This window comes from Delphinapterus leucas, chromosome 9, assembly GCF_059928025.1.
Source record: "Delphinapterus leucas isolate spDelLeu-1000000601 "Yukka" chromosome 9, BTC_Dleu_Yukka2, whole genome shotgun sequence".
In the NCBI taxonomy this organism is placed as follows: Eukaryota; Metazoa; Chordata; class Mammalia; order Artiodactyla; family Monodontidae; genus Delphinapterus; species Delphinapterus leucas.
In genome coordinates this window covers 23,295,748-23,322,658 of record NC_143137.1, presented here as the reverse complement: position 1 = coordinate 23,322,658, position 26,911 = coordinate 23,295,748, and the positions used below count along the sequence as shown (strand labels likewise).

Sequence of the window (26,911 nt, the reverse complement as noted above, 5' to 3'; positions counted from 1 at the left end):
TCAGCTGGGCCCCCAGCCCCCATTCAGCTTTTCCATCCCCACTCACTGGTCCTAGCGGAGCTGATATAGGGGTGTCATCTTGTAGGGGAGCTGGCACTGGGGGCCTAGGCCTAGCCATCGAGGGCCCGTCGGAAGCCAAGATGTCCTGCAAGGACAACAAGGATGGTAGCTGCACCGTGGAGTACATCCCTTTCACCCCTGGAGACTATGACGTCAACATCACCTTCGGGGGCCGGCCCATCCCAGGTGTGCACGGGGTGGGTGGGACTCAGGGAGGGCAGCAGGAGGCCTGCTCAGCGAGAGAGAAACTGGAAGGAAGTCAGGTGTGGGGACTCATCCCTAGAGCAGGAAAGCCCCGAGCCCAGCCGGCAGGGAGGACGTGGAGCAGGTAGGTGCTTCGGTCGCGGCCAAGAGGCAGGGCGGTGCGTGCAGTTCGTTCCCAGAGGTCCAGCACTGGTGTCTTGGCCCTTTGTCTGGAGCGCCAGACCTCGTGGGTTCGGTCACTCAGACACAGTGCAAGCCTCTGTCGCGGGCTCAGCAAGGACAGCCTCTCACACCCTCTCCCTCTCACTGTCTGCAAAGCAAGGAACCCCCCTGCCCTCCTGCATGGCCGAGTTGCTCAGGGCAGGGGTAGGGGTGGGGAGGGCGGGGTTATGTCTTCAATTATCACATAACTCGGGCCTGCTGAATTTGGACATTTCTCTTCCTTATCTAATTTCACGCTGGCAAAAATGCATTTTCTGTTACAGATACTCCACTTTTAACATTTTATTAATTTAGGAAGGCCTTTTTCCAGGCTTGTGGTCTAAATAAGTGGATTTGCCCAGCCGCAGTCTGTAGCCAAGTAGCCAAGTTTATTTTCCTTGTTTACATTTTCTTAGCAAGTCCCTAAGTGTTTGCACATTTGGTCTGGTCTCCCTGGGGCATTTCAAAGGCAGGGAAGGCGTCCTCCTCCTCCTCGTTCCTCGGTGTCAGGTAGACCCTCCTGGGCAGGTGGGTAGGGGCTGATGTCCCTCTCCTTGCAGGGAGTCCGTTCCGGGTGCCAGTGAAGGATGTGGTGGACCCTGGGAAGGTGAAGTGCTCCGGCCCAGGGCTGGGAGCCGGTGTCAGGGCCCGGGTACCCCAGACCTTCAAGGTGGACTGCAGCCAAGCTGGCCGGGCTGCCTTGCAGGTGGCCGTGCTGAGCCCCACAGGTATGGAATGTCTGGGGCAGGGTGGAGGGAGGCAGAAATGATGCCAAGAGGCTTTGCTGACCCTGCTCCCCTTGCCCAGGTGTGGCTGAGCCTGTGGAGGTGCGTGACAATGGAGATGGCACCCATACCGTCCACTACACCCCAGCCACTGATGGGCCCTACACAGTAGCTGTCAAGTACGCCGACCAGGAGGTGCCACGCAGGTGAGGCCCAGCTCTGGGTTCCTGTGCTGTGCTGAGCTCTGGGGAGCTCCCACCAGGGCCGCACCTGCAGGGCCACTGCAGGGCCCTGGAAACACCCCTCCTACTTGTCTTCGCCTCATCCCATCTCTGCTGCCCCATCCCGCTCTTCCTCAGGGCCCCCTGCCTGTCTCCACCCTGGAGGTGGCACAGCCCCAGGGGCTCTCCTCTGGCTGGGCTGTCCCCCCATGTAGATACAAAATTTACAAAATTAGTGCCTTGGGAAAAGGCACCATGTAGCTACAAAAAGGTGGGAGAGGGCAGCCTCCTGCATCCTCCTCTTTAAACAATTCACGGCATCTTCCTGGAGAATGGAGAAGAAATGCTCAGGCTTTGTCACGGGCACACCTGTGTGACCCTCCCCCAGACTCAGGCTGTGACCTGGTCCCTCCTCCCTGCCAGGAGTCATCTCCCCTGCTCATGAATGTGGGGAGGACTCCAGGCCCCAAACGAGACGGGATTCCCTTTGCCCCAGAGCTTGAGCCAAACTGTCCATCCCTTCTGCCCCTCAAGCCCCTTCAAGATCAAGGTGCTTCCAGCCCACGATGCCAGCAAGGTGCGGGCCAGCGGCCCCGGGCTCAATGCCTCTGGCATCCCTGCCAGCCTGCCTGTGGAGTTCACCATCGATGCCCGGGATGCTGGGGAGGGCTTGCTCACTGTCCAGATCCTGGTGAGTCCATGTGCCGCCCCCCTCTCAGCTGAGGCTCTGGGCACAGGCTGGCCTTGACCTCTGTTCCTCCCCCAGGACCCTGAGGGTAAGCCCAAGAAGGCCAACATCCGAGACAATGGGGATGGCACGTACACCGTGTCCTACCTCCCGGACATGAGTGGCCGGTACACCATCACCATCAAGTATGGCGGCGATGAGATCCCCTACTCGCCCTTCCGCATCCACGCCCTGCCCACTGGGGACGCCAGCAAGTGCCTGGTCACAGGTGGGCACTCACCCCGCCTCCCCTGCCCCTCCCCCTCCCCCCCCACCCCCGCCCCCATCCTGAGCACTGCGTGGCTTACACTCTTCTCCATTTTCAGTGTCCATCGGAGGCCACGGCCTGGGTGAGTGCCCCTTCTCCTCTCTTTCTGCTGTGGGCTGAGGTGGTGGGGGAGCTGGGAACTGCGGGGGGCTGGGCACAGGCCTGCGGACCCCTGACCGGACATTCCTGTGTGGCAGGTGCCTGCCTGGGCCCCCGCATCCAGATTGGGGAGGAGACGGTGATCACGGTGGACGCCAAGGCGGCAGGCAAGGGGAAGGTGACGTGCACAGTGTCCACGCCGGATGGGGCAGAGCTTGACGTGGATGTGGTTGAGAACCACGACGGCACCTTCGACATCTACTACACAGCGCCCAAGCCGGGCAAGTACGTCATCACCATCCGCTTTGGAGGCGAGCACGTCCCCAACAGTCCCTTCCACGTGCTGGTAAGCTCCGCGGCCACAGTGGGACCAGGGCGGCTGGGGAGGTGGGCCGGGCCCTCTTAGTGGTAGCAGGGAACCTGTCCCCACGTCTGATGGATCCGGGACCCAGAGTGCCCCAGAGTCGAGTCTTTGCTTTCTCTGCAGCCTCCCAACCCAGGAGGTGAGCACAGCCCTGCTTCTGGCCCCTCTGGTGGTTGGTCAGCTCTCTCTGGTGGAACTTGCCGTGTTCCTTCTGACCCTCGGGCCCACTGTCCCTGTGCATCTCCCCAGGGTGGCCCTGCAGGACGATGAAGCCCTCCAAAGGGTAGAGCACCCAAGATATCCATCCTGCCCTGTGGGCAGCCCGGGACTTCAGGTCCCTGGGCCATTCTCTGCGTCAGCTCGTGGTCACTCGAGCTGGCGTGTACCAGCTTGCTACGTCCTGTGCCCTCCTGCGCCTGGCTTTCCAGGCGTGTGACTCCATGCCCCGCATGGAGGAGCCCTCTGACTCTGAGCAGCTGCACAGGCCCAGTACCTACCCCGCACACTGGGTACTGCCACCTCCCACCTGGGCCACACCTCGCCCCCCTCCTCCTCTTCCTTTATTTCTTCTCTTCTTCAGGGGCCAGGACTGGGGCATGGTTTGGGGTCATCTTGCGGGGGGAGCAGGCGGGAGTCAGGCTGGGCAGACGGATCCCCAGGCTGGGCGCAGCACCTCTTCTCTTGCAGCTGACACGCCTCTCCTGCCCTCTGGCTTCACCATTAACCATCTTTTTCTTTGCTCATTTGGTCTGACTTCAGTCATGGCTCAGGCCAAGCTCCCCAGGCCTTCCCCAGCCAATGACTGTTCCCTCTCACCTGCCACAGGCCACAGAGGAGCCAGTGGTGCCCGTGGAGCCAATGGAGTCCATGCTGAGACCCTTCAACCTGGTCATCCCCTTCACTGTGCAGAAAGGGGAGCTCACAGGTACTGCCCCGGGGCCCTGAGGCATGAGGGCTCAAAGGGAGGACACCTGCATCCAGGCCCAGCTCCTTCTTTAGAGATGAACGCTGGGGCCCAGAGCAGGGAAGCAAGCTACCCAGGGTCACACAGCAAGTTGAGCAGAGCTGGAACTCAGACTCCAGCTTTCTGTCTCCCAGGTCAGGGTTCATCCTGATGCTCCAGGCTGTCTCCTGGTGCCTGACCTCTGGGGTAGAAGCAGAACCACACAGGAGTGGGAGCCTGGGACAGCAAAGGGGGTTGAGGTAGGAGAAACTGGGGTCCCCCACTTAACCCTCTGCCTGGCAGGGGAGGTACGGATGCCCTCTGGGAAGACCGCCCGGCCCAGCATCACTGACAACAAGGATGGCACCATCACGGTGAGGTACGCACCCACCGAGAAAGGCCTGCACCAGATGGGGATCAAGTATGACGGCAACCACATCCCTGGTGAGTCGGGGGCCAGGCTGGGCTTGGCTGGGCTGAGAGGAGCCCATGGTGACTTCACCCTCATCTGCCTTCTTTCAACAAATCTTTATTGAGCACCTGCTGTGTGCAGACACCATGTGAGGCCTGGGAAGTCTGGTGCCCTGGTGGGAGGCCCCTGTGGCAGAGATGCAGGGCTCAGCAGGGAGCCTGTGGGGAGGTGCGGGGGCCGAGGTGGGCTCAGGCAGCTCCTGTCCTCACTATTGACCCAGCCCCCTTTCTCCGACCACCCCCAGGGAGCCCCCTGCAGTTCTACGTGGATGCCATCAACAGCCGGCACGTCAGTGCCTATGGGCCAGGCCTGAGCCATGGCATGGTCAACAAGCCGGCCACCTTCACCATCGTCACCAAGGATGCTGGGGAAGGTGAGGGGAGCCGGGTGGGGGCAGCCAGTGCAGGGGTGAGGGCAGGACCTCTGATCTCAGCCCTTCCTCCACCCACAGGGGGTCTGTCCCTGGCCGTGGAGGGCCCGTCCAAGGCAGAGATCACCTGCAAGGACAACAAGGATGGCACCTGCACCGTGTCCTACCTCCCCACGGCGCCTGGAGACTACAGCATCATCGTGCGCTTTGACGACAAGCACATTCCGGGGAGCCCCTTCACAGCCAAGATCACAGGTGGGTGGACGTGTGGGCACACAGCCTGCCGTACACACCCCAGCACACAGCGGATGTGCAAGCCCAGCATGTTCAAGTAAGTCACCGGGGCGTTAGGGTAGGGCCCCCTCGAGGTGGAAGAGGTCGTTTTTGGATAAATGTAAGGAACACTCTATCCTCTAGAGCAGGTGAGAAACATCCAGCCACCCTTTGAAAACATATCCTGTTGAGTTTTTTAAGTCAGGGTACTGATAATCCCTTTTGATAGATGAGGAAGCCAGCAGGCCCAGAGGGGCTAAGCAACTTGATCAGAGCCACACAGCGGGAAAGGGGTATGGGCTGTCTGGCCCAGTCTAGTTTTCTGGTTCCATGCAATCACGTGACTCAGGATTTACATTCGTGTAAATTAGGGATTTAACCCATTCAGGACTGGGGCATCCCCAGGGGAGCTGGGTGTGAATGGAGACTGCGCTCTCCCTGGTCTCTCTGTGCCTCGGAGTGGTCCCCAGTCTCTGTTGAGTCCAGCAGGGGTTGCCAGAAGTCTCCTGATGTCCATGAGGGCAGGGCCTGCCTGGAGTCACACTGCCTGACATGCCAACTCTCCCCCAGGTGATGACTCGATGAGGACGTCACAGCTGAACGTGGGCACCTCCACGGATGTGTCACTGAAGATCACCGAGAGTGACCTGAGCCTGCTGACCGCCAGCATCCGTGCCCCCTCGGGCAATGAGGAGCCCTGCCTACTGAAGCGCCTGCCCAACCGGCACATTGGTGAGCACGGGGGCCATGGGAGGGGCCCGGCAGGGTGGGGGGGGGGTGAGGAAGGCAGGGGCAGCCGCAAAGGAACACTGCCAGGCCCAGGGCTCCATTCATGCCTGACCTCCCTCCCAACAGGCATCTCCTTCACCCCCAAGGAGGTTGGGGAGCACGTGGTGAGCGTGCGCAAGAGTGGCAAGCACGTCACCAACAGCCCCTTCAAGATCCTGGTGGGACCGTCTGAAATCGGGGATGCCAGCAAGGTGCGGGTCTGGGGCAAGGGCCTGTCCGAGGGACATACGTTCCAGGTGGCGGAGTTCATCGTGGACACTCGTAATGCAGGTGCTTCTTGCCCCAGAGACCCCTCATTTCAGCTGGTGCCGCCAGTGACGACTAGTCCTTTCCTGCCCAGTGCCCCTTGGCCATACACTCCTCCCTGAACCTCCTGGCGCAGTCTCTGCTGAGATTCACATTCTGGGGCCCCTTTGGGGAGAGTGAATGTCCCCATGTCACTTCTCCCATGTTTCAGAGAAAGCTCAGCTTTACTGAGTTTGTCTCCCCCTTGCTCACTGGAACCCAAGAGGCCTGCCTTAGGAACTTTCCAGACTACCTATCCCCGACCTCTGGGTCAGTGCCTGGCTCACCCCTCCTCCTGCTGAGGCGCCTTTTGTCAGTGGTTGATACACCTTGGGTGCCTGTTCTGGACGGAGCCTGTAGTTTGGGGAGGGGAGAGCAGAACAGCAGTGGGGACTGAGGGAGACGTGTCCCTTGTTCCCCACTAGGTTATGGGGGCCTGGGGCTGAGTATTGAAGGCCCTAGCAAGGTGGACATCAACTGTGAGGATATGGAGGACGGCACATGCAAAGTTACCTACTGCCCCACGGAACCCGGCACCTACATCATCAACATCAAGTTTGCTGACAAGCACGTGCCTGGTAAGGCGCTGGGCTGCTGCTGGGACAGGCCAGGAGGCCAGCGACGAGTGATCTGAGACGCCCGACCCTCCCTTTCTCCCCTACAGGAAGCCCCTTCACGGTGAAGGTTACCGGCGAGGGCCGCATGAAGGAAAGCATCACCCGGCGCAGGCAGGCGCCGTCCATTGCCACCATCGGCAGCACCTGTGACCTCAACCTCAAGATCCCAGGTAGGAGGCAGGAGCCGGGGGGTGGGGTGGGGGTGGGTGGGGGGTGGGGTGCGGGAGCAGAGCGATGGGGAAGGCCCAGGGCCTGCCCCCACGGTCTCTGTCCTGCTGGCTCGTTTCTCACCTCCCTCCCCGCCTTGGGCTCCATGCGCGCACAGGGAACTGGTTCCAGATGGTGTCGGCCCAGGAGCGCCTGACGCGCACCTTCACGCGGAGCAGCCACACGTACACCCGCACGGAGCGCACAGAGATCAGCAAGACTCGGGGCGGGGAGACCAAGCGCGAGGTGCGGGTGGAGGAGTCCACCCAGGTTGGCGGAGACCCCTTCCCCGCCGTCTTCGGGGACTTCCTGGGCCGGGAACGCCTGGGCTCTTTTGGCAGCATCACCCGGCAGCAGGAGGGTGAGCAGGGCGGGGCTGGGGTCTTCACAGGGACGCTGGGCTCTGCGTCCCTCGGGACAAGAGGGGGAGGCTGTTGGTCTGAGTGGAGGAGGGGGTTTTACTGAGGGAGGGAGGGAAGGGCCAGGGCCAGGAGCAGCCCCCGTGTCGCCCTGACACTCCCCACCTGCTGCAGGTGAGGCCAGCTCTCAGGACATGACCGCACAGGTGACCAGCCCGTCAGGCAAGACGGAAGCCGCAGAGATCGTGGAGGGAGAGGACAGCGCGTACAGTGTGCGCTTTGTGCCCCAGGAGATGGGGCCCCACACGGTCACCGTCAAGTACCGCGGCCAGCATGTGCCAGGCAGCCCCTTTCAGTTCACCGTGGGGCCACTGGGTGAAGGCGGTGCCCATAAGGTGCGAGCTGGAGGCACAGGGCTGGAGCGAGGGGTGGCCGGCGTGCCAGGTAAGGGGCAGGGGGCCAGGGCGGGGGGCGGGGGCAGGGCAGCCACCAGGGTGGACCATGGTGCTGAGGAGCCACCCCTGTCCCGTTTCCATCTCCAGCCGAGTTCAGCATCTGGACCCGAGAAGCGGGTGCCGGGGGCCTGTCTATTGCTGTGGAGGGTCCCAGCAAGGCGGAGATTGCATTTGAGGACCGCAAGGATGGCTCCTGTGGGGTCTCCTATGTTGTGCAGGAACCAGGTGGGTGTCCACCACGGGGCTGGGCCTGCCTGACCTTCCAGACTGGGTTTCTGCTCGCCCAGGCAGGAGACGGGGCTACTGAACCAACTCTTCACCTGGGCTGCCGCTCTTTCTCTGCCCTGTCTCCCTCCACCCCACACTCCTGGGAATGCACATCTGTCTCCAGAGCTGAGCCCCGACCCAGGAGCTTGTTCTGGGATAAGGCCAGGGTGGAGGGGGTTCCACCCTGCTGTCCCCAGTCCTGGGGCCTGTGCTGACTGGCCTTCCCTCCCCAGGTGACTATGAGGTCTCCATCAAGTTCAACGATGAGCACATCCCAGACAGCCCTTTTGTGGTACCCGTGGCCTCCCTCTCAGACGATGCTCGCCGTCTCACTGTCACTAGCCTCCAGGTATGTGCCTGGGGGCCCCTTTGCCACCCTGAGAGATGGGCAGAAGTAGAGGATGGCAGGCCCATGTGGTCAGGGACTTAGTGGTGACCTTGGAAGGTCCAGACAGACAGATGTCCCCTCTCTCCCAGTGTCTGTACAGCAGGGGGCTCCATTCCCCCTTCTAGCTGCCCCTCAGGAGCCCTTGTGCCTCTCCTCCCCCATCCCCTACCCCTACTCTAGAACTGGGCTCTGTGCCCCAATCTTCACCTCCCCTGGGAGCCTCCCCATCGGCCCACCTCCCCCATCGAGTGCCCCCAGGGCAGTCTAGGCCACACCCCTCCTTCCTCATCCCAGCTACTGTTTGCAGTCCACACACAGCACCGTCCTAGCACTGGCTTCTCTGCTGACAGGCCTGCTTTATGGTTTCTGGGTCTTACCTCCTCAACCAGGACAGGGCACATCATGTGTCATCCCCACCACGCCCAGCCACAGCCAGGTGGCCCCACCTCATAGCAGGTGGATGCCAAGGCCACAGACCCTGCCTCCACCTCCCATCACAGCCCTGTTCAGAGCCTCCCTGAGCTGGGCTGGGTGTGCAGTGAGATCAGTGCTGGGCTGCAGAGACGAGCCCTCCAGACCCTCCCAGGAGTCTGAGCGCCCTCTGTGGCCTCTGCAGGAGACGGGGCTCAAGGTGAACCAGCCAGCGTCCTTTGCGGTGCAGCTGAACGGTGCACGGGGCGTGATCGATGCTAGGGTGCACACACCCTCGGGTGCGGTGGAGGAGTGCTACGTCTCCGAGCTGGACAGTGGTGAGCTGGCCCTCTCCCTGCCAGGCTGGGACTTTCTGGGAAGGGGAGGGAAGGACAAAGGCTCACCCACCAACGTCTGACCCACAGACAAGCACACCATCCGTTTCATCCCCCATGAGAATGGCGTCCACTCCATTGACGTCAAGTTCAACGGTGCCCACATCCCTGGCAGTCCCTTCAAGATCCGAGTTGGGGAGCAGAGCCAGGCTGGGGACCCAGGCTTGGTGTCAGCCTATGGTCCTGGGCTCGAGGGAGGCACTACAGGTGAGTGCCTGGGGCTGGGGAGGAGGGGTGGACACTGGTGCCCCAGAGGCGGGGCAGCGTTGATGAGCCCGAGCCCAGCACAGACCTGCTCCGGGGAGGCTTCCTGTCTACACCCTTGCTACCTCTGGTCCCCAGGAGTGTCATCGGAGTTCATTGTCAACACCCTGAATGCGGGCTCGGGGGCCTTGTCTGTCACCATCGACGGCCCCTCCAAGGTGCAGCTGGACTGTCGGGAATGTCCTGAGGGCCACGTGGTCACTTACACTCCCATGGCCCCTGGCAACTACCTCATTGCCATCAAGTATGGTGGCCCCCAGCACATTGTGGGCAGCCCCTTCAAGGCCAAAGTCACAGGTGAGTGTCCTGGGTGGGGGAAGGTCCCTCCAGCCCATTCCATACTGGCTGGCTCCAGTGGCCATTCACATCCGGGTCATATGCCCCAAACATCGGGGTCAGGTTACCAGGAATAAAGTGGGCCTGGCTTTACACGTCACCCCATTCTCCACGTGGACTCATGCACATCAGTTGAAAAAATCAAATCCTTCCTCTTTATTGTCCATCACTTGACTAACCTTTTCCCTGCGGTGGCTCCCCAAGCTTTCGCTTAGCGTTCTGCCCTTCTCTTCCCACATTTCTGGCTTCCAAGAAGACAGAGCTCAGTAAAGGTTCAGCCAGCTTTCCTTTTGGAAGCTGTGTGAAGGATTCGTTGATACATGTTCCTTTTTAAAGCAGGACTCTACCCTGTGACTTGGGGTCCCAGGCAAAGCCCAGAAGTCGGGTGGGGGGGGGGAGCCATCGAGGCTCCAGACCTCGAGATAAGCCTGCCCCGGAGCCGTGTTTGGAACGGGCTGCCACTCCTAGCATGCTGCATCTGAGGAAGGGAACGCGGGGCTGTCGGTGCTGGCACACGGCCTACCGCCTGGGGAAGAGCAGGCCTCTGACTAGGCTCGTGGCCACCCACTCTGCCTCTCAGGTCCCCGGCTGTCTGGAGGCCACAGCCTTCACGAAACATCCACGGTCCTGGTGGAGACTGTGACCAAGTCGTCCTCAAGTCGGGGTTCCAGCTATAGCTCCATCCCCAAGTTCTCCTCAGATGCCAGCAAGGTGGTGACACGGGGCCCTGGGCTGTCCCAGGCCTTTGTGGGCCAGAAGAACTCCTTCACCGTGGACTGCAGCAAAGCAGGCAGGCAGTGGGGGGAAAGGGGGCAGACCCCCAGGGTGGGCAGGTGCGCGGGAACGTGGGCCCAAGGGCCTGGGGTGAGCCTGTCCCTCGCTCCCTCTCTCTCCAGGCACCAACATGATGATGGTGGGTGTGCACGGGCCCAAGACCCCCTGTGAGGAGGTGTATGTGAAGCACATGGGGAACCGGGTGTACAACGTCACCTACACCGTCAAGGAGAAAGGCGACTATATCCTCATCGTCAAGTGGGGCGACGAAAGTGTCCCTGGAAGCCCCTTCAAAGTCAATGTGCCCTGAATCCCAGAAGTGCCTCCCCCAGCCTCGGCCCCCACCTCTGGCCAAACACACTCACAGACACACACACACACAGGCCACACCCAGATGCACGCACGCAGAATCAGACACCGCAAACACCTGCCCTGGGGGTGGAAGGAGTGGCACTGCCCCCCTCCCTGCCCCCCCGGGTTGGAAGGCCTCGTCCGTCTCAGGGCAGTGTCCCTGCCTCAGACGTGACATGAGGGCGAACTGGAGGTTGGGGGGCCAGGGAAGCCCTGAGTTTTCTGGCGGGGCTGAGGCCAGTGGGGGAGCACGTGTCTGGGGGTGTCTGCATGTGTGAGAGAGGTCACCCTCAAACTGCACTGCCAGCGGGGCCTCTGCCACTGAGGACTGCATCCGGCCCCTCTGGTGGCCACAACCCCAGAGCGTTAAGGACTTGGAAGAGAAAGCACAATCGCAGGAGAAAATGGACCCAGCAGCAGCAGGCTTGGTGCGTGTCCTGGCCCCAGGCAATTGAGATCCCAGCCAGGCTTCCTGGGGGACTGATTTCTCTTTTTTTTTTTTTTTTTTAAGATTGCACAGCTCTGCCCCATGGGGGGCTTTTTTTTTACACACTGCGAGGCCCAGCTTTCTGGGGGGCTTTTGCACATGTCATGCGGCTCAGCTGGGAGCCGTTTAGGTGGAAAACAAATAAAGTGCGGCCTGTCGCAGAGGCCTGGCTGTTCCTTGTGTGTGTGCTCCCCACGGCTGGCCACCAGGCCCTGGGAGGCAGAGGCTGGCTGCCTCTCCCCTGGAGGACTGAGTCAGGTCAAGGTGGGGGGGCCCGGGGCAGAGAGCGGCCCCCTCTGGGCCATCTGTTTGGGGAGGTCTGGAGTGTTGACAGAATGCTTGAAAGAAGGGGCTGGGGGAGCATGCCAGGGATGTGGGCTTGGTCCTCAGATTCCTGGAGAGCTGGTGGGTGGGAGAGGGAGGTGGACACTATGTTCTAGAAGACTGCCCTAGGACCACCAGAAGGCCAGTTTCCGCTCAGCCTGATCTCAAGGATGTTCTCAAAATTTTTAGGACCTTAAAACAGCACTGGCTCAAGCAGGAATGCTCCTCACCCAGCAGGCAGGCACAAACCCAGGAACCTTTCACTCCAGCCAGGTCCTGGGTCAAAGCTGGGCCTGCTCCCTCCCCACCTCCAGCCCTGACCTGGCTTAGGGCCTCCCTCCTGAACTGGCCCCTCCACTAGCCTTCCTGGCCCACCAGCCAGCTCCCTCCAACTAGCCCTCCACACTGCAGCCAGAGGGCGGGGTCACATCACAGGGACTATGGCCCTCTCTGGTCCAGGGCCCTTCTGTGGCTCCCTTCTCTCCAGGCTAGTCTAAGTGTCCTAACAAGGCCTCCAAGGCCTATAGGTTCAGACACCAGCTTTCCTACCCATTCATTCAAAAAGCTCACCAGGGGCTTCCCTGGTGGCGCAGTGGTTGAGAATTTGCCTGCTAATGCAGGGGACACGGGTTCGAGCCCTGGTCTGGGAGGATCCCACACGCCGCGGAGCAACTAGGCCCGTGAACCACAACTACTGAGCCTGCGCGTCTGGAGCCTGTGCTCCACAACAAGAGAGGCCGCGAGAGTGAGAGGCCCGCACACCATGATGAAGAGTGGCCGCCGCTTGCCACAACTAGAGAAAGCCCTCGCGCAGAAACAAAGACCCAACACAGCAAAAATTAATTAATTAATAAACTCCTACCCCCAACATGTAAAAAAAAAAAAAAAAGGCCCCCAGTCGGGCACTGTGCCCATTCCTCACTGCACCCTCCACCTCTAACCCTCTCCACAACCTCTAGTTTCCCAGGGAGCCGTGCTGCAGTTTGGGACTCTGCCCAGGAACACCCTTGCCTCTCCACCCTCCTCATCTTCCTGGCCAACACGAAGCTTTCCCGAACCCCTTCCTGTCCTCCCAGACCTGCCCCCCAGCTCTCATACTGCCCTGGGGCACATCTCTGGCTGCATTTACTACCCTCATCTGTGACCTTGTATCTGAGGGTCGGTCTCCCTCACCAGACTGTGCTCCCTGACCCTGGGAGGTCCGATACAGACAAGTGTGACCAATGAGTAGATGAGCAACTGAGTAGCCAGAGCAGGGCAAAGCAGCATTTCACTCAACCGATCCCCCAATTCTAAACTCATCCCAGACATTTCGGCACATGGTGGTGGGCAGGCCAAAGAAAACCCAACACACGTGGCCTGGCTCCAAACACCCCCTCCCCCCGCCTCTTCACTCAATACGCTGTCTGCCTCCCGGCTCCTCTTTAAGTTTCTTCCTTCCTTTCCCCTGCAAGACCCTTCTAGGGCCTCACTTTCTTCTGTAGGTCTACCTCCCTCCCTGTGATATTTTTTACTCTCCCCTCAGTCCCGAGGGAGTTGAGGACAGAAAGTGTATTTTATCAATCTTGTGTCCTCAGCCTCTCCATGACCACATTTGCTAAATGCTGGTTGAATGAAGCTGTGTGTGATAAACATGGCACTGTCTCAGCTCCCTACTTTACCTGACAGACCCTTTAAAGGCAGGATCCCTTCTCAAGTACCCAACCATTCGTGGCCGTTAAGGGTCAGCTCTGTGCCAGGCACTGAGCCAGGTGCTTCTACACACACCCTTCCTCGCTCTCTGCCTTCCCTCCCACCTCGCCCCCAAATGGGAGCGTTTTCCTGCAAGCTTTGCTGGCCTCCTCAGCTTCAGCTGCCCTCCACCTGTGAGCGGATGTGTTTATGGATATCCAGCTCAGCTGCCCTCCCCCAGCTGCAGTATGGCCACAGGTGCTGAGCATTTAGTGCCTCTACCTCAATCCTAACGGCCTATGAGGTGGGCATAGTATTATCTGAAGAGATCACGGTCCTGAGAACTTTGGTGATGAGTCCCAAATCATACCTCTAAGTAGCAGGGTCGAGATTCAAACCAGGTATGTCCAAATCCCAGGCCCATCACAGAGATAACCACCAGACCAGACCATCTGGATGTCTCAAGTGCTCTAAACTTGCAAATCACATGCCAGATGCAGGACGCCTTTTTGTTAAAAGGGTGGAGGAGCGAGCGGACCTCTCTCCTTCGACATGTTCATCTCATACATAGAGTTCACTCTCTGAGGAATGTTACTCCTGTCCACCTAGCTGCACAGGCCAGAAACTTGGAAGTCACCTGGTCTAACTCCCCAAACATAACCAACCCCAAACCCAGTTCTGTCCATTTTTGTCTCTAAATATCTCTTGACTCCACCTGACTCTCACATTCCCCATCCCCACTCCCTGGCTTCTTTCTGGCCACCACCATCTCTTACCACAATGGTTTCTCCACCTTAGTCTTACCTCCACACACAGCACGATCTCAATGCTATTGCTAAAACATAAACCTGGCCGTATCATTCTCTTGCTTAAAATCCTTCAGTGGCTTCAGAACAACTCCGTCCTCAGGATAACTTCCAGATTCTTTATCTTTTCTTAAAGGCACTTATTCTCTCTAGTCCCCGCTAAGTGTTCGCACGTGCTGCTCCTCTTCCTGAGAACACCCTCTCGTCCTCACCTCTAGCCCTTCATCCTGCTGGAGACCTTCTCTGCGCGCCCCCTCTCCCATGGGTTAGTTACACCTGATGTGTGCTTCCACGTACTTCTCACGTTTTAGCAATTGACACAGTGCTTTGTCAACGCTCTACCTCACTACAGAGTATCATCATTAACTTGCCCATCCTTTTATTAACTGAATAAATAACACTAGCTGTGTCATAGTTACATACATACACGATACAGACTCGGACCTTACTCTCGAGAACAGGTACCGTCTTTTCTTTGGCGTCTCGGCGCCTAACAGCAGTAGCCTCAACAAGTTTGTCGAACTTACCGATCGAACGCGCCTCCGAGAGACTGCTGTGCCGCGTGGACTTCTGGGAACCGTAGCTCCCTGGTTCGGACCTCCCTTTATGGCGCAGCCGTATTCGGATTCAGGCGCTTTTGCTCTTAATGCGCATGTCCCGGGAGGCGGAGTGGTGGAACTGCGCATGCCTAAAGAGCGGGGCGGGGGGGAGGTGCGGCCGAAAAGGAGGTGCACTGCCGCGGTGGGGCTTTGGTGACACCCGGAGGCTGCGGCTGATCGTTGCCGGACTGTGAGGATGGCGGGGAGGGGGAAGCTAATTGCGGTGATCGGAGACGAGGACACGGTGACTGGCTTCCTGCTGGGCGGCATAGGGGAGCTTAACAAGAACCGCCACCCTAATTTCCTGGTGGTGGAGAAAGATACTACCATCAATGAGATCGAAGACACTTTCCGGTACGGTAGCCCGCAAGGCCTGAACGGGGACCTTCAGCTGCCTGGTGGGAGCGCGGGGCGAAGGCGGGGGCGGCCCTGGGCTTCCAGACCTTGGCCGAAGTGTCAGACCCCGTCCTCGAGGGTCGAGGAAGTCGGTCCACCTCCCCTTCCGGAGAGGGGGCCTCCGCGTCCCAAGTTCCCTTTTGGGTCTCGGTGGGACCGGGCCTATGTCGGGTCCACAAACTACCCCCTGTCACATGACCGTGTGTCAGGAAAGAAGGGGAACAGAGCTCGTGACGGGCGGGCGCCGCCCCTTGGCCCAACCTGGCCCGCCAGAGCTGAGCGTCCGGAGGGTCCAGGCCCGGAGGGGGCTAGTCTCAGCTCCCCTGCAGGGGCTCCCCCATTTCACCCGTAGAGCAGGCTCCGGGCATTGCAAGCACTCGACTCTCTTGCGAGTTGACACCTAAAGGAACCACACACTCAGTGAACACACGGGCAGTGGGCTCGGGCTTTCCTGTATTTTCGTCTCCCTCAGAGGCTCACAATCGTCTTGTGAGGTAGGGGTTATTCCCACTTACTGGTGAGAAAATTAAGTTCAGAGAGGTTAAGGCACACTCTGTGATTCAGACGAGAGCGAGCAGGGATTTGAGCCCAGTCCCACCCTTTCTGCCTTTCTTAAGCCAGGGCTACACTCTGCCTGTGTAGCTCTCCTCAGTCGGCTACGGAATTTCCCGTTGTCCTGAGCACAGCGGACAATATCAGGACTGTCCTACCTTCTGCTGAGACCATGCACTTCAAATCTTCACTTCCTGTTCTGGGTTAAGAGCAATAGCTTCAAAATGTGGGTGCAGGCATGTCCCTTAGTCCAGGAGGCGTCCTGGTGACTAGAGTTGAGGGTGCCAGCCCCCTATTCTCTCCCACACCCCTTCTCTAGGGCCCCTGTGCCAAGTCCCAGGAACAAACCACTCTCCTTTGTTTCCCCCTAAACAGCCCAGCCCTGAGCTACTGGCTGAGACTGGTTCCTGCTGCCTGGGGTGTGATAGGCCCTGACCCGGGAGGCTGATCTCTGCCACTCTCTAAGCAGTCCGGTAAAGTGACCCAAGTTGTCATGAGAGAAGGACAAATTTTACTTCAAGAATTTTCCAAGTTTCTAACCAAAAGGGATCTCAGAAATCATCAAGTCTAACCTGCCCTAGTGTCTGGCACAGAGTAAGCTGCTCAGTAAACAGTTTTTAACGAGTAAATAAATGAATGGGTGGTTGATCACAAGAAAGTAAGAGCCCAGTGTCGGGTTCTCTCCGTGTGGAAAGTGTGATTCCTTCGTTACCGATTTTCCTCTTCCTGTGTTGTGTTCTTGGCTCAGGCCAAGCTTCCCCTCTGACTCACCCCCTGCCCTCATCACCATAGACCTTGAGTGGTCTGTCCAGCGCCCCCCAACCTTAAAAAATTTAATCTGTTTTCTTTTGAAAGGTTAATGTGTTCATGTGGCTTACAAATTAATATTTAAAAGGTATATACATTGAGAAGTCACACTCCCACCCCGACCTCTTCTACTTCATTACCTCCTTCCTCCACCCCGTAACCACTTAGTTTTTTCCTTATCTTTCTTTTTCTTTATGCAGATACAAAGGGACAGATGTATATATTCTTATCCTCTCCCTTTCTTACCCGAAGGCAGTGTAAGGAATACACCAGCATGCACCCTCACCTTCATTAGCAGTTCAGTTGGGAGCCTTCCAAGCAGGGGAGGTAGAAGCCATGGCCCTTAGCTTTGGACTGAAATTGATTCTAAATAGAATGAAGAGAGTTTAGTGTAGCATCCTTGTCCATTGCACTCTCTGGATCGAGCTCGTTCCCCTCTGCAGCCCAGCCCACCAACTCAGAGTGGTGGACTCCCTTCTCATCTCTCCCTACAGGCAGTTTCTAAACCGGGACGACATCGGCATCATCCTCATCAACCAGTACATCGCAGAGATGGTGCGGCACGCGCTCGATGCCCACCAGCGCTCCATTCCGGCCGTGCTGGAGATCCCATCCAAGGAGCACCCCTATGATGCTGCCAAGGACTCCATCCTGCGCAGGGCCAGGGGCATGTTCACGGCCGAAGACCTGCGCTAGGGGACTCCCCTCAGCCATGTGGCCTCTCCCCAGGCTTGCCATCAGCCCTCCTCTAAGATTCGAGCCTCTGAGTTCCAATTCCCTGCCCCTTCCCACTCCACTGAGAGGCTAGGTGAGGTGCTTCCAGTTTGCTGGGGCTCTGCCATTCAAATCAAGGGTGGTTAGGGTATAGGAAGCCTGAGTGTCTTCTCTCCATTACCTCTTCCCTGTGTCCTTGTTGATGTTAAATTAAATTACAGTGTCCTTGTTGATGTTAAATTAAAGTAGTTCTTGCTTCTCTCCGATCTGAGGCTGGGTGCTAGAAAGGACACGTGTGGGATGAGGCTGTTGCGGGGAGGCGGTGGGGGAGTGGATTCGACTGGCAGGGCTGGAAAAGGTTTTGCCAAAGATCCAGGCATAGAGGAGTTGGACCAGGAAGATCGTACCAGATTGGCCCTCTGAATTAAAGGTAGCCAGCTCTGGCAGGGAGGAAGGGAAGGAGGCTTGCGTCCAGTCCCCTGGCACCCCAGCTTGAGTCTGTATTGGCTGGGAGGGGACCAGACCTCAAGGGAAGGAAGCAGAAATCACAGGAAACCTGGAAGCCTGTGATACTAGCCTGGGTCAAGCAAGAGGTTTGGGGATCAAGGCTCTTAGCCAGTGGGCCCCGGCCTGAGGCTGCCTCAGCAAGCAAGGCGTGTGAGGCGCTCTGAGGGTATGGCCCTGTGTGAGGTGAGGCTCGGTTGCCGAGCGACTGTCCCTGGGCAGCCACCTGCTGTCAGAAAGGCTCTGCTTGCTGCGCTCACCCCTCAGCTGCAGTCACCCCGGTCCTGCCCCTTCCTTTGCCACCATGTCTCGGCAACTTAACATGGACACAGTGCGGCAGAACTTCTGGAAGGAGCAGTATCTGAGGGAGAAGGTGTTGCGCTATGAATGGCACCACAAGTATGGGTCGATGGCGAAGGCCAAGCAGAAGGCTAAGACTGCAGCCCACGTACCCCTCAAGCTGCCCACCCTGCCCCCCAAAGCCCCACTCTCACCCCTGCCCGCCCCCAAAGCAGTTCCTTCCAAGGCCCCCAGCCCTGCCCTGGAGGCTCCTATTCAGCCAGAAATGTACCCAGTCCTGCCTGCCACCCGGGCCCTGCTGTATGAAGGCATCTCCCACGACTTTCAGGGCCGCTACCGCTACCTCAACACCCGAAAACTGGACATGCCAGAGAGGCGCTACCTCTTCCCCATCACCACCAACTTCACATATGGCTGGCAGCTGGGTGAGCCCTAACCTCCCGGAAATTATTCCCCTCACAAACACAGAGCACCTGCCACGAGCTAGGCAGCGCTCTCAGCGCTAGACACACAAGGCACGTGGACACTCCTTTTGGGGACGTCCATTCTAGTGGAGGGTCCAGGCCATAAACACAAGAGCAAGAGAGGGCCAGGCATGGTGGAGGAGGGGGACAGGGGGCGTGTGCGGCTTTAGACTGGACTGTCAGGAAAGGCCTCTCTGGGGACCTAAAGGCTGAGTGAGCTAAATAACAAGGAGGAGGAGTTTGGGTTTTACTCTAAATTCGAGGGGAAGCCATGGAGAGTTTTAAACAGGTAAATGATACTGATACACTTTTTTTAAAAAAAATCACCCTGACTATTCTGTAGGTAATGGCCTTTTTAGGGACACGAGTAGGCTCTGGCAGGTGGCTAAGCTATCCTGGCAAGAGATGACGATGGCTTGGGCTAGGGTGATTGACGGTAGAGCTGAAAGATTCCAGATATGTTTTGGAGGAAGAATCAAGAGAACTTACTGATGGTTTGAAAGAGACAAGGAAAGAGAATGCAATGGCCATGCCCAGGTGTTCAGCTGAAGCAGCTACAGCAGGGGAGACTGGGGCGGGGACAGGGCTGGGGGTGTGTGAAGACAGGTCAGTGTTGGGTGTTTTGCGCTGGAGGTGTCGGTGAGTCGGCTGTGTATGGGAGTCGCCCTATGGAGGGAGATCAGAGCTGAAGATGCAGTTTTGGGGGTCATCAGAATATAGGTGCTCTTTAAAGCCCCGAGACTGGGTGGGCTTACCCAGGGAGCTCTAGAGGCTGGATCAAATTGGAGAAGGCAGAGGACACAGCGAGGGGTAGGGAGATGGTATTGGCCAGAAGGCTGTCCATCTGGATTGAGTCATGGTCATCGGCTGGGCAGGAGAGGAGCGAAGGCAATGGTGCAGTTGGAGATGAAGAGTCAAGGTGTGGGGAAAAGAATATGCCAGGGAGTGTTGTGGGTTTTCTGGGTGATGAGACATGTCCCTTTGCTGTCTGTGGTCATGAATTTGAAGTGAGACTACTCAGTCACATGTTTTCTCCAGCTCCTGCACAGAAAACGTGGATGGTTGGTGATAAACACAGTTGAAATTTTGCCTAAAAAAAAATCCCCCTACTTTCCCCAGGGCCCTAAATGGGTAGGAAAGGGAGCAATTTCCAAATGAAAGCAGGAGGTGAACCCCGAAAGGGGAGCAGGAGGTAGAAAGAAGCCCTGTCTGCCCCAGAGAAGTCTAGCTCTGTCTGTAACAAGCACGGCTGGGAGTCCCACCACCCGCCTCCATGGAGGATTCTGAGGCTGGGGGAAATGCTGGCACACAGCTGACTGGCATTTGGCCATCACTGCTGATCCAGGCAGCCAGCCAGCTCCCTGTTTCCCCATAGCCCCCACTCCTCAGAAGCACTTCTTTTTATTTTTTCACACTTACAAAGTGGATACAACACAGGCAGATTCCTAGGGTTATGCAGGCAGGGCTCCCGGGCTCTGCGAGTTCCTTTCCCAGGAATCCATTCCTGGCCTCTGACATCTTTTCCCAGGCCCCCCAGTGAAGCAAGAACTGGTCTCCTGCAAGACGTGCCGCATTGAATCTTTCTTCCGCAAGAATGGGGCCTTCGCACTGCTTGACCCCCAGGACCTGGCCCTCTGACCTTGGGCCAGGCAGTGGGCTTAGGGGAGGGAAGAAGAAATAATACACGTGGCGGGCCGAAAGTGCCATGCGTGTCTGTGTCTGGCTCTCCCAGGCCCTGAGGCTGCGTTCCGGGCCTTTCTGAAACTACCTCTGACCTACAGGTTGCCCTCTTGCTTTTTCCTTAAATCCCCGTCTCTTTAATCGTTCCTTTGAGGATTCAGCAGTGACCAGAGCGGGCTGGGAAGAGTGCGCGATGCTCTCCAGGCGCAGGCTCCTCAGAGCCAGGGGGCCACAGAAGTTGCTGGAAGTTCTGGGTGTTCCTGTGTAAAGAGTGGCCTTTCATCCCAGATGCCAGGGAAAAGGGACCGTCACCACCCCACAAGCCTCCCCGCCCGAACCCCTCACCTGGCCCCGAGGGCTCGCAGCCGCCCGGTCCTCTCCCGTTGCATTTGCTTCAGCTGCTCCCGCAGGGCGCTCCGTTGCCCGGCCGCGTCCTCCTGGGGCGGCGCCGAGCGCTGAGCGCCCGCGCCTCCCAGCCCCGGGGCTCGATGCGGCCAGCAGAGGGCAGCACCCGGGCAGACCGGCCCCTCCCGCTCCGCAGGTGTCATCGCAAGTGCGCGGTGCGCGCAAGTCAAAGGGACCCAGGTCGCGCCCCGTCCCCCACCCAGGCAGGGTTTTGGCGGCCCCACCGCCTTCTCCTAGGGGTCTTGCCTGTCGTGGGAGCTGAGCCGGGCTTGGTGGGGGTCTCAAGGGGTGCACGCGGCAGTGGCGGTTCCTGGCGATGCGGAGGCGTTCCAAGACCTGGAGGAGGCTTCTGTCAGCAGCCGATCGGCCGCCCCCTGGTGCCCCGCCCTCCCGGCCCGGCCGCGCACCCGGAGCCGCTGCTGCTCGCGGTCCTCTTGCCGCCGACGCCTGGCCTCACTGTGCAGCTCCAGCAGCCGCTGCAGAGCCGTCTCCTGCTGCGCCGCGCTCACGCTCGCAGACCGCCTGTCCCTGCTCGGGGACTCGGGCCACGCGGTCTTCGAGGCTCTGGGGGCCTCGGCACCTTCCCTCCGCCCCCCGAGGGCGCCCGGGAGCCCCATGGAGCCGCCCAGCTCCTGCTCCGCGGGGCCAGGGCTTCCTCCCGGGCCCCGAAGCGAGTGCGGATCGCTCAGCAGGCCCGGGTGCCCTGGGAGAGCTGCGGGGCGCTCCCGCTGCTCGGAACCACCAGTGCGTAGGGCCGCCAGCAACACCGCTCCTGGGCGTGGGAGCGGCGGCCGGGCCGGAGGCCCCGGGGGCGTAAGGGGAGCCGGCGCCCCTTCCCGGGCGGGCCGCTGCTCTCTCACGGCCGCTGCGCTCTCTCCTCTCGGGCCACCGGTCTTAACCTGCCTCAGCTGCGTGGTCCTTCCCCGCGGGTCCGGGCCCTCCCTTCCCCCAGGCTGCGGCATCCGTTCTCCCAGGGGCCTGCAGAAGCCCCCCGGAATCCCCAGGGAGCCGCCTTCCTCCCGGGGCGGTGTAGGTGCCTCTCCCCGAGCCACCTCCCAGGCTTGTGAGATACGGCCTCTGCCCTCGGAAGGCTGAAGCGTCTTCACTTCCGGGCCCTGAGGAGAATCCTCGCTCTGCTCCGGGAGGACCTCCTTTCTCCGGCACTTAAGGCGACTTCCGCTTTGACTTCGAGGTGCCTCTTTGTTCTCACCCTGGGAGGCCTCCCACCTTTGACCTTCCGAGACCTCTTCCCTCAGAGCCTGAGGGGCCTCCCCACTCTGACCCTCGTTTGTCTTCTCTCTCTTACTTGGGGGAACTTCTTTGTCCTCCCCCTGGAGGGCCTTCCCTCTCTGATCCTGAGGGGCCCCCTCTCTCTGACTCTGAGGAATCTCACTTCTTAGCAGTTTCTTTAGTTCTGCTCTCTCCTGGCCCAGGCTGCAGCCCAGCCCCTCCAGGGGATCCGGGGGTTCTGGCAGGCCCTGGGAGGGGAGGCCTGAGGGCCCTGGGGCTCCCTGAGCCAGCTTCTTCTCCTGTAGGCTTCTGGATGGTGGTTGATGGGGCCCCTGGGGCATGGGCCCTGCTAGCTCCCCGTCTTCCCTCTGGGCCAGCTCCTAGGAAGGAAGAGCACCTTTCCCGGGTTTGTGAGGGAATCCTCGTGCCAGGGCCACTTCCCCCAGGGGAGCCTGGAGACCCCAGTGGCTACCCCAGTGGGCCTCACTTCCATTAGGGCCCTTGCCCGATTCCTAAATTTGTAAAACCCATGTTATGTAGTGTAAAAGGTGCTTCAGTGATGGCCCCTTCTTCCACCTGGCTGTGGGCTTCTCACCCCTGCAGTCTCCTCCCAGGCAGACCCCACCTCTGCTATCCCCAATCTGAGAGGGGTCTTGCCCAGGACGCTTCGACCCTTTCACCTTGAACTCTGAGCTTCCTGGTTCTCCAAAGCTACTGCTGGTGGTGAGGTTCAGCTCTTGTGAGCAACCTGAGGGAGAAAGACAGATGTTGAGAGCCCTCTGCTCATGTCCCAGGCCCTCACACACAACCCACAGAACTGGAACCAAGAAGCCTAGGGAGTCCCCAGCACGTGAGGGGATGTGGTGGTGGGGTACCCTGAGGGTTGGCGTTGGAACTTCAAGGCCGTCGCAGTTCATCATTCCACCTTTATTTACACAGCCTGCTATGTGCCTGCTTCTCAGGCTTGCCTGCCAGCAGCAGACCCCATCTTCCTCATCCTCCCAGCCAAGGACCACCTCCGAGGAACCTGCACACCCTCTTCCTCAAAACCGCCAGGGGAGGCCCAGGAGCAGGAAGGGACTGGTTTCCAGGCTCCTCAGTCCCTCATAAGGACACCCGCACTTTGTCCTTGTGTGCCTGTCCAGCCGCACAATATGCACCCGACTTTCCTATTATTAAGGATAATCCTCTTTAGCTCTTTCTTGGTTTCCGACAGCAAAACCAAATGAAATTCAAGAAGTGGAATTTTAGGCCAGAGACTGGCCTAAAAACTGCAAGTCTTCATAATTAACGAAAGGAATCTAAAAAAAGATGAAATGTCGCTGCTCCTTTGCAGCTGTGGAGGAAGGAGCATCGTTTTGCATCCATAAAACTACTTAGAAGAACCTGATCTCGTCAGGTCTTAAATTGAGAACTCTCACAAGAAATGCCATCTTTATGCAATATGGACATGTGAATATTCATAACAGTAACCAAATGGGAATGTTCTCTGTGAAAACAAATCTGTCTTTTGAAGAGTTCTGAACAAAGAGGTCTGATAAGACTCCCAAGCCTTCAGAAATTATTGCCATGAACTGTGAAAATAACCTCCAACCCTGTCCCTCTGTAATTCTGATCTGTTGTCTTACTAGATCATTTATTTCACTGGTTATAATGTTGTGATAGATGTCTCCCATCAATGTATTCCCAAGAGAAAATATACTTGTCAAAATTTTTCTGTCAATCAGAAAATAATCTGGGCACTTTCCTCCTCTCTCCCATGCACGATGTCACAACTAAAAGCTTATGACTTTGCTAGGCTTATTATTTAACAAATCATTTGACAGCCTGTTTCATTTAAATTAAATTAACAGGCCCAGGGCTCACAGCATCCATCCCACTGAATTCTAATTGCCTGTTTATTGTCACACCCTCTCACTAGGCTGTGATCTCCTCAGGGATGAGGATAACTGACTGGCCAAGTCTCTTTTGTGCCCTGTATCTCCCCAGTGCCTGGCATGAGGGTGGCAGCAAGGCAGCTTGGAGCTGCCATTCCATTCCCTCCTCGCTGGAGGACAGGGAGGACAGACAGTCATTCCCAGCACTTTCTCCTCTGAGCCCCAGCTTAGCTTCAGAATCCTCCTGGACACAGTGCCTGAGACAGCTGGCACCAATCATGTGGAATTGGCGTATAAAAGAAAACCTACTTGCTGTCCCTGGGTGCCCCTGGCAGCCCACAAAAAGGTATGAGGCAAAGAATAGGTGAGGATGGACTGGAATCCTGGGACTTGGGGTGAGGGCTTCCCCGCTCCTCCCAACCTAGGCTGGCCACTCCAGCCCAGGGGCTCCTGTTCTCCTGGCTGTAAACCCCTGCTGTCAACGTACCAGATGTGGGCCCTTCTGCAGGCATGCCAGGGCTCTCCCACCTTGGGTCTGCATCAAACCTGGCTTCAGTCAGATCCAGGGCTGATGACGGGTCCTTTTCCAGCCCCCTGCAGGAGTGCAAAGGCTGCCTCAGGTGCACCTCTTGCATCTGGGCTCCGATCGGCTGCAGACTCCTCACCCACAGCAGGCTGCGGAGTCTTCCCACCCCAAGACCGAAACTCAGTCCATGGAGGCCTTCCCCACGCCTGCACCCACCACTGGGTTCCAGGAGCTGGAACTCAGGGTTACCCTGTCCAGAGGCTGTGGGGCAACCACATGGGTACAACTGAGTGAGAACCCCAGGAGGATCTGGGGGCCCAAGGAGGGGTCGCTGGGCAGGGCTGTGGAGGGAGACGGGGCAAAGGGTTCAGTGTTTTGTCACTTTGTGTGGCAACACGGAGTGGACGGAATTCCCTGGGAGACTCACCCCTCCAGAAGCTGACGGTCCTGGCTCAGGGGGTCCTCAGCCTGGGGCGATGGGCACAGCCTGGAATTCTGGATGGATTGGGGGGGGTACCCTAGTCTACAGGGCACCATCCCCCAATGTGGCAGGCAGCCTCTAAAACAGCCCCCAGTGTTCCCTCCTCCTGGCATCTGTGCCCTTGTGTGACCTCCCCACACTTCCCCTCCAAGTGAAGGAGCTTGGAAATGGATCCCTCCTGCCCACTGAACCCTTCAGCTGAGACTGCAGTCTTGGCTAAAAGTGTTGGCTGGATACTTCCTTAGTGGTCATGACTAACACCCCCTTCTGCTACAAGCTACTAACCTGCCCAAAGGGCCTCAGGCAGTTGGTGGCTGAGCCAGGACTTGAGGCACATCCTAGTTCCCAGTCACCACAGCACCCTCCCTCCTAGAAGGGTGGGACCAGCCACCAGCCCCGGAAGGAGGGGCCTGGGGCTGGGGCTGCTCAGGGTCTCATCTCTGGGGCACCCTGGGCATCAGTGCCTCTGCCCTCTGGGCACCGCCAGGCCTGCTTTCCTCCCTTGCTGCAGCCATGTCTAAAGGCTTCTAGGTGTCACCACGCTGTTGATTTGACCAAGGTAGTTCACTGTGGAATGGTAGCAAGCCAGAATGGTCCTGTATGCCAGGCATGGTGCTAAATCCTTTACACAGATGAGTTCACAATCCTCCCAGCAGCGCTCTGAAAAAGAGCTATTATCTTCCCCATCTTGTAGCTGAGGAAACAGGCTTACGGTCCACAGGGAGCGTCAGAGCAGAGATTTGAACCCAGATCCACCTGTCTCCAGAGCCCACATTCCTTCCACTTCTCAACCACTACAAGTGCCCCAGTGTTTCACTGACGCCCCCGCCCTCAGCCACACCCCAGCTCACCCCACTCGTCCGCCGCTCAGAGCCCCCATCCGTCCTACCACGGGGCTTGCTGCACTGGCTCCACGCACACTGGGCCCGGTCCCTCAGACCGCAAAACTGGGCCCAGGGGGGCCAGGAGAGGCCCAGCCCCGCCCCGGTCAGCAGCTCCAAATCCCACAGGAGCTGCAGGAAGGTGGGGTGCCAGGATGTGAGCGGGCACGCACCCTGCGCTCTGCCACCCTCCCTGGCCGACGGCCGCCTACCTGCTCCTGGGCCCGCCGGCCCCGCTCCATCTGCAGCAGCACGGTGGGCAGTTCGAGGCCTGAGGGACAGGTCCGGCCGTCTCCCACCTGGGGAGGCAAGGTGGAGTCAGACCCCACGGAGAGCCTGCCCCCTCGTAGACGGTGCCCTGTCACCCTCACCTGCTGCAGGGCAGCCCAGAGCTGGCCCAGGCCTGCAGGGCACCGGAAGAGGTGCTGGTACAGGGCCAAGGCCTGCTTGGGGCTACAGGGGAGCCCTAGGCCCCCAGGTGTGGCTGCCTGCTCCATGGGGCAGGGGGCCAGGGAGGACGTCCACACCCCTCCCCTCCACCAGCTGCTCCTGGAGAGAGGAGGAAGATGAGGAGCTGGGGACAGGCGCAAGGAGGAGACAAAGGCTCCTGGGCTCAGTAACGTGGGGCCCTGACATCTGAGCCAGAGCCTGGGCCTCAGCCAAGTCTCAGAGAAACCTGACTCTGATGCAGGTTTCTTGGCCACGTGGGTGGCAGTGTGGGGTTGAGGACTGTGGCCCTGATAGAGAGCGACGTGTGTGCATGTGTTTGCAGTCCCAAATGAGCATCTATTTTATACATACGGTTAGCCCTTAAGCAACACGGGGGTTAGGGGCCCAACTCTCCTTGCAGTCAAAGATCCACATATAACTTATAGTCTGCCCTCCATATCCGAGGATTCAACCTACCTGGGATGGTGTAGTGCTGTAGTATTTACCATTGAAAAAAATCTGAGCATAAGTGGGCCCGTGCAGTTCAAACCCGTGTTGTTCAAATGTCAAATGTATATCTGAAGCTTGCAACTGCATTATATGGTATGAGATATATGCCCAATACAGGCAGCAGCTCCCAACAGCTAACTGTATACCAGGACACAAAATGCTACGTACACGTACTCCTTCCTTGAAGCAACTCTATGAAGTAGGTGGTATCGATTTCATCCCCATTTCACAGAAAAGAAAACCGGGCCCCAGAGAGTAAGCTGTCCTACCTAACACATGGCACTGTCTCCCTCATCTGGGGACAGACAGCACGAGAAACAGCCTCTGGGAAAATGTGGTCCCGAGTGTGAGTAGTAACGCGCTTCCCTAGTGCTTGCTCCAAGCTGTCCACGCTCTGTTTATTCTCCGCAACACACGGGATACAGCAGATGAGGACACAGTTC

At 58.5% G+C, this 26,911-nt stretch overlaps 3 protein-coding genes and 1 pseudogene across 7 annotated transcripts in view; 3 read left to right on the top strand and 1 right to left on the bottom strand.

Annotated features, from left to right (window-relative positions):
• FLNC (filamin C) overlaps window positions 1-11,485 on the top strand; it is a 28,239-nt gene extending 16,754 nt beyond the window's left edge. Inside the window, exons 24-48 of one of the 4 annotated variants that reach the window (XM_022581573.3) lie at window positions 86-246; window positions 1,026-1,193; window positions 1,273-1,396; window positions 1,946-2,102; window positions 2,178-2,367; window positions 2,465-2,488; window positions 2,604-2,851; window positions 3,298-3,378; window positions 3,695-3,794; window positions 4,116-4,256; window positions 4,529-4,657; window positions 4,736-4,909; window positions 5,498-5,659; window positions 5,783-5,986; window positions 6,427-6,579; window positions 6,666-6,788; window positions 6,944-7,186; window positions 7,359-7,628; window positions 7,727-7,864; window positions 8,140-8,255; window positions 8,911-9,043; window positions 9,131-9,307; window positions 9,443-9,661; window positions 10,281-10,490; window positions 10,597-11,485. In XM_022581573.3, coding sequence (XP_022437281.1) covers window positions 86-246; window positions 1,026-1,193; window positions 1,273-1,396; window positions 1,946-2,102; window positions 2,178-2,367; window positions 2,465-2,488; window positions 2,604-2,851; window positions 3,298-3,378; window positions 3,695-3,794; window positions 4,116-4,256; window positions 4,529-4,657; window positions 4,736-4,909; window positions 5,498-5,659; window positions 5,783-5,986; window positions 6,427-6,579; window positions 6,666-6,788; window positions 6,944-7,186; window positions 7,359-7,628; window positions 7,727-7,864; window positions 8,140-8,255; window positions 8,911-9,043; window positions 9,131-9,307; window positions 9,443-9,661; window positions 10,281-10,490; window positions 10,597-10,784 — 4,033 coding nt within the window. In that variant the 3' untranslated portion in view covers window positions 10,785-11,485. Of the gene's footprint in view, window positions 1-85; window positions 247-1,025; window positions 1,194-1,272; window positions 1,397-1,945; window positions 2,103-2,177; window positions 2,368-2,464; window positions 2,489-2,603; window positions 2,852-3,297; window positions 3,379-3,694; window positions 3,795-4,115; window positions 4,257-4,528; window positions 4,910-5,497; window positions 5,660-5,782; window positions 5,987-6,426; window positions 6,580-6,665; window positions 6,789-6,943; window positions 7,187-7,358; window positions 7,629-7,726; window positions 7,865-8,139; window positions 8,256-8,910; window positions 9,044-9,130; window positions 9,308-9,442; window positions 9,662-10,280; window positions 10,491-10,596 lie in introns of all 4 variants that reach the window. The other 3 variants (XM_022581565.3, XM_089917411.1, XM_089917413.1) reach the window with 3 other exon arrangements.
• Window positions 11,486-14,832: 3,347 nt separating this feature from the next.
• ATP6V1F (ATPase H+ transporting V1 subunit F) lies at window positions 14,833-17,447 on the top strand. Its single transcript, XM_022581511.2, has 2 exons — window positions 14,833-15,066; window positions 16,962-17,447. Exons 1-2 carry the CDS (start codon window positions 14,909-14,911, stop codon window positions 17,161-17,163), a joined length of 360 nt encoding a protein of 119 aa, XP_022437219.1. The 5' UTR covers window positions 14,833-14,908; the 3' UTR covers window positions 17,164-17,447.
• An 83-nt stretch (window positions 17,448-17,530) lies between these two features.
• SPMIP1 (sperm microtubule inner protein 1) lies at window positions 17,531-20,457 on the top strand. The gene is made up of 2 exons (XM_022581527.3): window positions 17,531-18,410; window positions 19,978-20,457. The coding sequence occupies exons 1-2, from the start codon at window positions 17,990-17,992 to the stop codon at window positions 20,085-20,087; spliced, it is 531 nt and encodes a 176-aa protein (XP_022437235.1). The 5' UTR covers window positions 17,531-17,989; the 3' UTR covers window positions 20,088-20,457.
• On the bottom strand, window positions 19,835-26,351 carry LOC111178618 (uncharacterized; annotated as a pseudogene). Its single transcript, XR_016394286.1, has 7 exons — window positions 25,742-26,351; window positions 25,500-25,661; window positions 24,595-24,662; window positions 24,129-24,235; window positions 22,445-22,512; window positions 20,475-22,144; window positions 19,835-20,389 (listed from the first exon to the last, which is right to left on the bottom strand). The product of XR_016394286.1 is annotated as an uncharacterized LOC111178618 (transcript).
• Between the last annotated feature and the right edge of the window lie 560 nt (window positions 26,352-26,911).

Bases quoted from the DNA above. Each gene is read 5' to 3' on its own strand.
- ATP6V1F (XM_022581511.2), top strand. From the start codon at position 14,909: ATGGCGGGGAGGGGGAAGCTAATTGCGGTGATCGGAGACGAGGACACG. The intron at 15,067-16,961 runs GTACGGTAGCCC...CTCTCCCTACAG, and splicing joins GAGATCGAAGACACTTTCCG to GCAGTTTCTAAACCGGGACG.
- SPMIP1 (XM_022581527.3), top strand. From the start codon at position 17,990: ATGTCTCGGCAACTTAACATGGACACAGTGCGGCAGAACTTCTGGAAG. The intron at 18,411-19,977 runs GTGAGCCCTAAC...ATCTTTTCCCAG, and splicing joins CACATATGGCTGGCAGCTGG to GCCCCCCAGTGAAGCAAGAA.